Raw genomic sequence first — 11,922 nt, 5'->3', positions numbered from 1 at the left:
GCCATCTTCGCAAACTTCCGAGCTCTGAATGAGGTTCATTTATTTTAGAATTCGTTCTACTTCACCAACCACAATTAGTACAAGCACACATATAATTTAAAAATAATCTTCTACAGAATGTAGTTGGACAACCGTCATAAACATTACCAGCTCATAAATGTCCTCCTCGGGCTTTGGAACGTAGTGTTGCATTTTGTTTTCTATTAGAAATTTCAGACGCAGGTAATGAGCAGAGTGATCCAGTTGATGTGTCTGGGACAAAAGAAAGGAAAAAGAAAACGTTCAATAGTAAACAGGAGCATTTAGTGCACCACTGACATATTATCACTATCCCCCGAGAATCATAGAGATTTGTTACTGGGGAGGGCGTATGGTTTCTACACCTCCTAGGAGGTTTACCTCTAAAACTCAAACTTGAAACGAATTTTCATTGAACAGATGAGTAATATTCCACGGACAGCTTATGATTCAATGGAAATAACTGAGTCACATCTTCACTTCTGCTTATCTGAGTCATTACCCTCTTTAACACTGGTTTTGCAACAGAACCCCATCAGATCAGGGAGGCCCTTCAACATAATTCCAAACATACAGAGGTGATTAAAGAAAAAGTCACAGAAACAGTAAGGAAAGATTCACAGTGACAGGGAAAAGCTGTGCCCTGGCAACGTTGTTTTTCTAGCCACATGGGGACACTGGGACAGTTGCTAATAGTTCATTTGCAGGCGAGTCAGCGTGAAGACAAGGCATTTGGATTTCAGTCTTGTTTATATACACCCCAAGTGAGACTCCCTCCGGGGGCAGTGCAGACGGGCATGTGTCCAGCACTGGCAACACATTGAATGACTTACCCAAAGAAAACAATTCTAAAATAGTTAAGGGTTGAAATTTCCAGGCCTACTCCTTTGGTTCAGAATCGGTCGACGGATTTTTCTCCTCTAGAGAGTCACCCTCGATTTAATGTTGCGGTAAAAGCAATAGTCGCAACGTGGCTTTATAAATAATCCTCCACGTGCATTCGTGAAGATGCAGAGAAAAATGTAAGAAAATGCTCTTTGAAAGTTACATGGCAGCTTGAAAATGTATTGCTAGAAAACGCTTAAGTGAAGCCACTTTTTAAAGCATTCTTATCCCTCAGAGATGCATCCCAAAGCACTAGTAGATAAAAGACAGGATGTCTAAAACTTGCTTCCAAAAGAATCCAGAGCAGGGGGTGGGAGGGGATGAGTAAACAGATGAAGCATAATTTGGTAATTTTGGTTAATTATAGAACCTTGGTGACAGATACGCAGGAGTTTATTACACTATTCTCTGCTCTTACATGAGTTTGAAATTTTTCATAAATATTAGATCTCTTCACAACAAAGCTCTACTGGTGAGAATTATTGCAATATAAGTGAAAATTAATCTTTTGCTGGCTTAATCCTCTTTCTACCTACCCTGATCCCCCCCCCCCCGAATTTTAAAGGCTAAACTAAGAAAATTCAGATAATTATTCCAATAGTAGTCATTCAGTCCCATCTAACGAAATCTTAAGTGTACCAGATGCTGTGTGAAACACTGCAGATATAAAAATTAATAAAACATAAATGCAGCCTTCAACCGTGTGTGTGGCTGTGGGGAAGAGGGGGGCAGAAAACAGAAGATGGGGTGGTGGTGGCTTTGCTTTTTAAATAAATATATATGCAACAGGGGTGCCTGGGTGGCTCGGTCGGTTGGGCATCCGACTTCAGCTCAGGTCATGATCTCACGGTATGTGGGTTTGAGCCCCGCGTCGGGCTCTGTGCTGACAGCTGGGAGCCTGTAGCCTGCTTCAGATTCTGAATCTCCCTCTCTCTCTGCCCCTCCCGTGCTCATGCTCTGTCTCCCTCCCCAAAATAAATAAACATTAAAAATTTTTTTTAAAAATACATGCAACATAGGCATCCTGCATTATTACAAAAGCACATTTTCAGAAAGTGGAAATGAGTTCGTTCTGAGCACCTAGGAGAATGATAAAGAAGTTTTCTACCCTGCATCCTCTCCTGAGTAAAGTGATAGTTTGAAACCCGCTGTGTGACCACAGATACTGCTGAGCCAACACATTCCCACGTACCTGACTTTCAGGCTGTCACTGTCTGTATTACGGAGGTCAAATGCTCAGGGTCTGACAGACCCAGATGGATGGTGTCTAAGGTAATAAGAATGATTATGGGTAATCCCAAGAAGCGTATAACAGGGAAGCTTTTGTTGGTTTTTTTGTCTGTTTTTGTTTTGAGAAAGAGAGAGAGAGAGACAGAGCACGCACGCCCCGCGCCCCCCCCCCCCCCCCCGAGAGACAGACAGACAGACAGACAGACAGAGGGAAAGAAAATCTTAAGCGGGCTCCAAGCTGAGTGTAGAGACCACCACAGGGCCCGATCTCACGACCCTGAGATTATGACCTGAGCTGAAATCAAGAGTCGGTTGCTTAACTGACTGAGCCACCCAGGTGCCCCAAAACAGTGAAGTTTTACAGTGGGCTACCTATTACTTACAGGAGGGCTGCTGAGACAAACAAATGAAATAATAATATTTAGGATAAGATGATAGGAAAAGTTTCCCTCCAGAGACAGAAGCTGCAAATGCTTCCCACCTACCTAGGTCCTCACCGAAATCTTTCAATAGAAAAAAAAAGTTGTGTTTGCCATCTGTTTCTGACTGAGGTGGGATGAAAAGAGCGATGAAACTTCATGGGGTCTTGGTTAACAGGAACAAATTCACTTGGCAACCTTACTGTCATCATTAATAAACACTTGGTGGACACTCTCAATAAGGCTGACACTTAAACCGTTTTCTGGAAGTCAGACCCAAGGAGCAACCTCACCTAAGAAGCGTGTGGTTCCTGAACCCTCAGTGGGAGAGACAGACAGCCCCCTGTCAGGCACCAAAGATCTTAAGATGGTCCTGATGAAGAGTAGAGAGGTTCTCATCACGCCTTAAATGCTGCTGTGCTGAAACATTTATACAGATGTACAGAGAGCAAAAAATAACAGCTGTCTAGGTACCTCACTTAGAGTGACACAGCAAGGACAACAAAAGAATGGTAAATACAGCAATGGTAATGAGGCCGATTCTTGGCACCTTCCCCTCCATCATCATCTTTGTCAAACTTCTTTAAGTTACAATAATGTCTTGATAATTTAAAAAAATGAAAATGGCACATGCAACAGATAAAACTTTTAATGGTCTTACTTGCACCCAAGGAGCCCTTAGATTGGTCAGTAAACAGTTACCCTAAAAATGGGTAGTGTACCTGAGGGTCTACCATTTTGGTAAAGATTTCTCAATTACAAGCCCTCACTAGTCATGGCTGCTCTAACGTAAAGGCAAAATCCTAATGAATTAATTGATCCTGATGAATTAAATCTGATCATCAGAACTCTCAAGAAGAATTTTCTGCTCCCCAAATATCTGCAGGTTGAGCAAATTTACCATGTTCACAATACATCTTTGTGCAAAAAGAATTCCAAGTATCAATGAATATGTTAACACAGCAAGTCCAAATATTTGTCCTGCTACAGACTTGTAAAACATTCAAGAGAAAACTTCCTAATTCAAGAGAAACTCAGGGAAAAATTTAAGTGGTACCAATTTGTGTTCCAATATGCATTTGCTTAAGTTACTCAGAGAGCATTTGATTCATTTTGAGGCAATGTAGCCACAAGTTATACCAGAAGATAAAAATACCATAGAACAAGTATTAGTTTAGTTGGCATATATTTTCTTTTAATTTGCATCCACTTCAAAGGATGAAATAGCAAACACAATGTACTTTTTTTTCCCAATAAATAGTTTGAGCCAATTACAAGAGATAATAACATGATCTTTTAATCCATCAGGGTTTTCTCTTCCAATTCAGTCAAACTTCTTGGGGAAACATAAAAGTTACCACATATAGAAATCCATGCAAACACACACACACACACAAGTGCTATTGCAGAATTTCCAAAGATTGATCTTCCTCTTCAAGGTGACCTTTCTTTTTTTTAATGCCAATGGTTTTTAGAATAATCAAAAAGTCATAGGCCAATACAGTGATGGCATGAAATAAAACTCATCCCATGGTCACACATGAATTGTATCAGTGAGTATGAATGAATGAATTTTTTGCAATTATTTTGGTAATTGCAATGATCAGAATATATCGAAAACCCACAGGCCAACGTGGTTACCTGCTATAGTTAGCAACAATCATTTTCGTAACATCTATAACATGAACTGTACATGAAATGTAGATCTTGAAACATTTACTATACCAGAACTTGACTGGTGCTCGGATGGCAGATGACAAACTGATGTGAAAGGATGTGGATCAGATAGAATAGGAAAAAGAATGAGCTGAATGCAAGAGACAGAAGAAAGAGATTGATTATTAAATATTAGAAAAAGCATCCATCACCGACGTTGAGAATGACAATAAAGAAATAAAAGACAGACATTCTGACAATCACCTTTTTTTTCAGTCCCTCCTCCTCCAAAGAGAAAAACACTCACCACTAATTAGATCATTAATAACATGTGGCACTGTTACCCCATTATCTCTTTCCCTCTTAAGAATAAAATTGGCTCCGCTAATTACAATAAAGTGTTTTCCAAAGAAGGAGCCAGCTTTAGAAGGCACCTGGTTCTCAGCACACTATATAATTTATCCTACATGGGTGCTTTTCCAGAGACCATCAATTTCTTCAAGTGCATACAAAAGTTTTCCATTTTTAAACTCACGACACTTAGCTTGTTCCACACCACATTGTTTTTGTCTTTTTTTCCATGTTTGGGGGAAAAGAGTTGAGGACCCAAGGGAAAATTGGGCGGGATGACCTTCTGTTGTTAGAGAGAGGGATTTGTGCCCTCACGATGCCATCAAAAACCTTTCCAGCGATAGATATGAGCACTTTATGCAGGGACAAGTCCCACTTGCTGTCCAAAGATAGTCTCTAGTTGTCGTGACAATACCATTCATCATTCTCTTAGTTTCTATCAAAACAAAGCTTGAAAAGTACCTAAAATTGGGCCCATCACTATTTTCCCCACTCATTGTTCAAGTTTCCACCAATCAATGGTCACTGGAAAACTATGACCTACCCTCTGATCCCTAATTGCATCCAAGGCCAATGTACACAGGAGGCGCTTAAGCAATGCTATCCCCTTGGAAAGACCTCCAGGGTTTGACTTTATTAAAAAAAAAAAAAAAAAAAACACCGGAGTCCTACTTTTGACACCTTCAGCTGCAGTTCTGAGAACGACTTCCACAGCTCTGCGGAATATTAATGGGTCTCTAAAGAATCGTGCTAATCTATAAATAAAAGAATGCAGAAATCCTCAATAGACTAATTTTGTTAAGTAATTAAAATGAAAAATGTGAACAGAAATACCATTATCTTCAAAAAGCTGGAATTCACGTACATGAAGGATTCGAAGCATGTAACAGAGTATCATTTATTTTTAACACCTATGTGGGGGCTGAGTTTAGCTTTGTCCTAAAACAAATGGCCCTTCTACATTTCTTCCACATAAGGCTTATTTGAGCCAGACTGTTTCATTTCTCCCACTCATATAAAGAGCCATATTTTTTCTTTACAAAGGCCCTAGTGATTTGTTTTCTTTAAAAAATTCCGAAATTGCTGATTGCAGAATTACAGCATTGAGGTACTTGTTCTGGTAGTGAAATAGATTCAGTCTTTATAAACCATTGTGTTGAGTGAGGAGGTCCTAAAAATGTCACTGTATCCATCCAACTTCTTCTAGGACAAAATTATGACGGGAAGGTTTCTGCTTGCCCTTTAGTGGTCCTGGGGAAAACCATCACGCTCTCTAAAAAATATATTCTGGATTCTTCTGACCCTAATGGACCATCCTTCCTGATGACCACCCTGGCGCAGGAGAGGATACAGGCTCAGAGCAACCAGGTAGATGTGGGTTCAGTCTCTCCTTTGCAACTGACTGCGTGCAACTGAGTGCTGGGCCTGGAGCTAAGGCTCTCTGAGCCTCACTTTCTCCATCTGTACAATGGGCAAACATCATTTCCTCCTCAGACTCGACAGAACTCCTAAATAAAACTATTAGTGCTGATACTTTTGTACAAGTAAAAACAAGCACACGAAAAAGGCTCGTTTCTTTCTCTTTTCCTTCCCTCACTCCAGGCAATTCATCTGGTGCCCTTCAGGGGGGTGAAAAATAAAACCACGTTGACTTTGGAAAAGAATCGGAAGTTTCTGCAGCTTAGAAGTGACAGCAGAGAAAGTGAACTCAGGCATTTGTCACATACACACGCATAGTAAGAGGCTAATTATGTGTTTACAGGAAAGGGAACTTCCCATCACGGAGATCAAACATATTTATTTCAGTTTTTCCCTACCCATATGGCTGTGGCATCAGTTACTGTCAAAGAGCAGGTTACACACAGTACACATAATATGATGCCACTAAACGTGTGTGTGTGTGTGTGCGCGCGCGCGCGCACAAAACAAGTTAGGCAAATGCCAGAATGTTTACGGCGATACTTCTAGACCTTGTAGGGGTGGCCTTCATTTTCTTTGCTCTTCACCCAAATTTTCTAACATTTTTGCAATGAGCATATAATTCACTTATTTCAAATCTATGAGACATGCATATTGAAAGAAGCTATTTAAAAAAAGAATCCCTCTCCTCCCAAAGCCCAAGAATTCACTTCCACTTAGTATGCATATGATCACAGAGGAAATCAAAGCTGTGAGAGGAAATGGAGGTACCCTTCGAAGCGCCTTCCTCCCTCACACATCTCTGAATCCTCACGCGTGCCACAGATGATTCCTCTGGCCCACTCTGCTCTTCTCAAGGAGGCAACCCCCAATACCTTCATACCTTACAGATCAGCTCCAGGGTGTCCCGGGCAGTGTCCCCGGGCCGGACGACCGTCAGGGCTGGCTGATTATTTGGCAGAGAGAACCACGATGGTGTGAAATACTCGTGGACCCAAATGTCACAGTCAGGATTGTGCTGGTGGACGCTGGGCAAGACCATTTCTTTCTCCCTCTACGATAAGAAATGAAGTTAGTCGGGCGGCAGTCATCAGGCTTTGCTATCCGGATTGTACACAGAGATTCACTGTCTCCACGAAAATGGCCCAGAGTGGAAATGGTAGCACTGGTTAGGGACAGAGGGGGATGTTCAGAGAGGAAACTATTGACAACGGAGCTTTAATGGGGGAAGGAGAGATTTCTCAGATGTGAGGCAGACCTTTTACCCGGTCCACAGCATCCACAGGTGGGCACTGTGTAAGTTGGGGGGGGGGGGGCGCGGGGAGGGTACTGAAATTTGGAAGAAGGAAAGAAATGGATCATTCATTCAGCTCAGCTTTCTTGCTAGGATTTCCCCCACAAATCCACCTTAAACAGGGAATTCCTACAGCAAGAATATCTCCCGTGTGGGTTATATGTTTCAAAAGCAACAATGAGGCCCCAAGGAAATTATTAAAGAAAAGATGATGTTCTAGCACTACACGTTTACAGGGAGCATCGTTTCTGTGCTTGCACTTGACCTCCAGCACAGCTCTGGGAGGGAGACAGTTCCGTTTCCCAGACAAGGTTCAGAGAACCTCAAAGCATGAGCTGTGTGGCCTTTTTAGGCCTTTGCCACACTCCATCCTCTTCCACTACTCGGCCTGAGGGTCAAGGAGTAGTGTCATGTTTATAAGGATGGGAAAAGATGTACTCGTTCAGCAGCTGGGATAATCCAAGCAAGCGAAGCTAAAACATTCCATAGAACAATGAAATAGGGGCCAACTTCTTTGAAATAAGCAAATAAAGAATGATGTTAGGGGAGCCTGGGTGGCTCAGTCGGTTAAGCACCCAACTCTTGGTTTTGGTGCATGATCTCACGGTCACGATCTCTTGGTTCATGGTTTTGAGCCCGGATCAGGCTCTGTGCTGACAGTGTGAAGCCTGCTTGCGATTCTCTCTCTTTCTCTGCCCCTCCCCTTCTCTCTCAACATAAATAAATACACTTAAAAAAAAAAAAAAAAGAATGATGTCAGATTTCAGCAATGTAAAAACAATATTGATGGGCAAGATGTACTAAGACAAGACTTGATTATTGGTTTATAACCAGGCCACTGATCAGTAAATACAAATCTATAGGTTACCAAGAACAAGGCTGGTATTAGAAAATTACAAGAAACAATTTTTAAAACTAAGGCTGATAGGCGGTAACGTCATAGCTTCTATTCAAAACAAGAATGAATCCGAGAATGGGGGAAATATTTTTGCAAAGGCTACTAACTAAATTCAACCAAGAAGACAATTTCAGCTCTGGCTTTGAATGATGTCACTTTTGCGGATAAATTGAACCCCAAGGAAGGGATTGTCAAAAAGCAAAAAGCAATCAACTTGGCTAAATCCCATGAACTATAATTGGAATCTTTTTATTGTCCCCATGTGCCATATTAAATAAGTGCCCCTTAGCACTGGATCAATTCAAGTTTTGCATCTAAACTGCTGTTTGAGATCAAGGCACTCCAGCCAAGAAGAAGAATAAAGAAATATCTCAGAGAAATGGACAAACAAAAGGGGCAGAGAAATCCAAAGGAAAAACATGTGCAGGTTCCAGGATCTGCGTGCTCTGTGCCTGGGGTCCAGGATCTGTCTGCCTGGAGAGGCTATCCCAACGTTAAAAGGGAACTAGTAACAGTATGCAAGATGAGTTAGCTAACTTCAGAAATGGCTTCATTAACATCAAAAACAATGCTTGTGCTGCACGTAGGTACAGTGATTTAATTTCATCAGATTTCATCAGAGACAGAGTTTTTCAGAGAAAGGGGCATGGATGGGTATTTCCAAGGACAGCTGCATTTGTATCTACAGGGACATAATCCAGGAGTAGTTCGAGCACAAAAGTGACAACAGGCCTGTCCCTGGCCACTCCTCTCCCCTCACCCCTTCCAAAGGCCAGAACCCCCCGCTGCACTCTGTTTCAGAGGCTCCATCTCGAACACAGGGCTGTGCTACCGCTGACCGCCCCTGCTTGGTCGCACAGCAACCGAGAGCTGAACTCTCTGTCATAGTGATCCTGAGCCCAAGAACCGGGGGATCATTCCAAGGTCACGTTATCAACAACAGAACCCCCTGAACAAAGAGGTTACTGGTATCACTATTAGGGTCTTTAAAGCTTGGGATGTCCATTTAAATTAGAGGCTGAAAAAAGTAGCCCAGAGGAAACAAAAATCAATATTCTTCATGGGCTTTCAATCAGAGCAGTGTGACCACCCCTTTTAAATCCAGGCACAAGGTTAGAACAAGTCTGTGAATCTTTAATTGAATACTTGTCTTCAGGAGGCAAAAGCATTTTTTTTTTTTTTAAAGAATATACTATCAGAACAGTTCTTTGAATTAATGGGAACAACACAGCATGTGTGGGCAGAGAGGGAGGGCAGTACGAACTCACCTCTTGGGAATGGAAGTTGTAGATAAAAGCAATTGGCAAGGACATAAGATATTCAGCTCCCCAGAACCCAAATTTCCTCTTATATTCTAGATGGAAAATGATACATCCAAATGATAAGTATTGAAAATGTTATGTTGGCAGGAGAATGTCCTTATTGTTACCAAGTTTTAAGCATAAAATGCTTGTCCACCTTTTACCGACCTGTTACATAACTTTAAAGATTTGATCATTTCAGCATTTAATACAGTCCACTTAATTTTAGGATCCCAAGAAACCAATGCATTGTGTAATGTTGACACATTCGCGGTACTTTTAGAAAAGGAATGGGTTTATTTTTACCTTGCCATCTGGAACAGTGTCATCAAATATTCCCTCTAAAGATTTCTTTACAGCATCACTTCCCTCACCGAACACCTGCATATACAAAAGTATCATCTTAAAAAGGCCTGTCGGCAAGAGGGCAAATGAAGCATGGGAAGGGGGATGGAAAATGAGTGTGGCTCTTGGAACACATGACAGAAGTCTCCAGATCCTCCTATATCAGCTCCATAAATAGGGAACGTAATTCATGGTAGCAGACCAGGAAAAACATGATCCTCTATCTGGATCACTTCCCATAACTCTAACAAACTCAAAAGAAAAAAGAAGAAGAAAAGAAAAAGTTGGCTTCTAGATCTGGATAAGTCATTTTGTTGTAAAGAAAATAAGCTTTTGCAAAAGCAATGGACTAGATTTGCTCACATGGAACAGTTTCCACAATTCCCTCACATATACAATCAGATATTCATCAACAACTAGTTTACTTTTCATACTCTGCTGAGCAGAACCTGAGACTATCCATTTAGAGTGCTTTCCGTAACATCCCAGAAAAGGTTTTCTTAATTAAAGAAAAAGAAAAAAAAAACAGAAATTTGTCTGTTCTTTGAAATTAAATGAATTCTGTTCAGTAGTCAAAATCTAAACATGTCGACAAGAGAAAGTTTTATATTCTGGCTCTAAACCAGCCAGGTACTCTAAGGATATTACACATGATTAAGAAAAAGCCTTTCTCACGATGCAAATGAGATAGATAGAAACACACCATTTGTGTCCATTTCAGAGTCCTGAATTAACAAGTAGATTTCTGTTGGTATGCTCATGGCTAAGTAGGAAGTTTTTATAAACCCTTACTTTAAGAGACAGGAACAAGAATTGCTTCGAGGAAATGGTATCGTCCTTTGATTTTTGAAATACGTTAAAACATTCTCTTGGACCTCATTTAACTGGAGGCATCTATTTCAGCAGCCATGGATTCTGACACAAGCTGGCCCCGATACAGTTACCACCGCATGAACCAAGGCTTGTGACAGAAAAGACGTTCGAACCCAGTTCCCAACTGCCAAGTCCTGGCATGTATTTTAGTGGGTGCTCTGAGTCACCTGCCATCACAGGAGGATTCACGCAAAACGCCACCACCACCTGCCAAAGGGAGGGGAGAAATCCTAGTGGCGAATGTCTTCCTTCTGTACGTACGTTTCGTCCAGAGACATCAAGTCTCTTGCGTGAGTGTTTTGATAAATCAGTGACCTTCCTCCACACCGTTTCTTCTTCAGGTTTACACAGAAGCAAAACCTGGTAGCAGACTTGATGCTCTGCCTTCTCCAAAGACCACAGACCAAACGGCATGAATGCTCAGTCTGAGGCTCACTTATCACCTGCTCATCTGGTCTCCTGCAACGTCCATCAGCGACACAGAATACCCACGTTTAAACAGTGAGTGTGGTGGTCAGTTAGGAACGTAGGACGTCACTTTTCAGGACTGTCTCTTCTAAATTTCAGTTCTTGTGTAAGCTAATGGCTGGAACTGTCAGAACAAACAATGAGGGATCTTTTTATCAAATTAGTCAACTGGCTTCTCACTTTGTATAAGGGCACAGAGTGAACAGGTCAAACTGGGAATCCTAGCCATGACCTCCAACATGCTCAGTGCTTCACTTTTCGGCCACCATAACCCATGAATCCAACATTCTCCTTCTCCTGAAAAGACCAAGACCCCTGTTCCTTCAGTCCCTAAATCACGAGCAAGCAGTCCCGGAGCCACTTGCTTCACAAAGCCAAAGAAGAATGACAATGACAATGGAGAGAAGTTCCTAGAAGTGACTCTAGCAGGATGGCGGTCTTGGCTAAAAGGGATAAAAGGGACAAGGCCACAGCATGTGGCTATCAGAGGACTGACCCTGTGGTACACCTCTCGGTGATGCCATTCGTGAGGTACCGAGATCCCCTTCGAGCCCCAGCATCTGGGTAGAAGGGCATCATGGCAGTGGTGAGGACTCTCAAACTCCTGACTTCTCATACTGGAAGACAAGGGAACTCCCCATTTCATGTCAACCCCAAAAAGCTAATGGCAGAGGAACAATCTGACCTCCCCGGAGGCCACCTCTGATCCAACGCCAGAAGCAGCTTAAAAAGCCCTGTGCTCAGGTGCCCACTTGGCTTCATCAA

The 11,922-nt window shown here is 41.9% G+C and overlaps 1 protein-coding gene across 6 annotated transcripts in view; it reads right to left on the bottom strand.

Annotated features, from left to right (window-relative positions):
- Positions 1–11,922, bottom strand: part of TIAM1 (TIAM Rac1 associated GEF 1) — a 395,754-nt gene that overhangs the window by 76,578 nt on the left and 307,254 nt on the right. For 5 of the 6 annotated variants that reach the window (XM_040484060.1, XM_040484059.1, XM_040484064.1 and 2 more), the window contains 3 exons: positions 9,778–9,852; positions 6,862–7,032; positions 148–252 (listed from right to left, as the gene is read on the bottom strand). In XM_040484060.1, coding sequence (XP_040339994.1) covers positions 148–252; positions 6,862–7,032; positions 9,778–9,852 — 351 coding nt within the window. The remainder of the gene's footprint in view (positions 1–147; positions 253–6,861; positions 7,033–9,777; positions 9,853–11,922) is intronic. The other variant, XM_040484063.1, reaches the window with a different exon arrangement.

This window comes from Herpailurus yagouaroundi, unplaced genomic scaffold (genome assembly GCF_014898765.1).
Source record: "Herpailurus yagouaroundi ecotype Mexico unplaced genomic scaffold, PumYag 162, whole genome shotgun sequence".
NCBI classification, from domain to species: Eukaryota; Metazoa; Chordata; class Mammalia; order Carnivora; family Felidae; genus Herpailurus; species Herpailurus yagouaroundi.
Note: the sequence above shows the minus strand (reverse complement) of the source record. Positions and strands in the feature narration are given on the sequence as shown.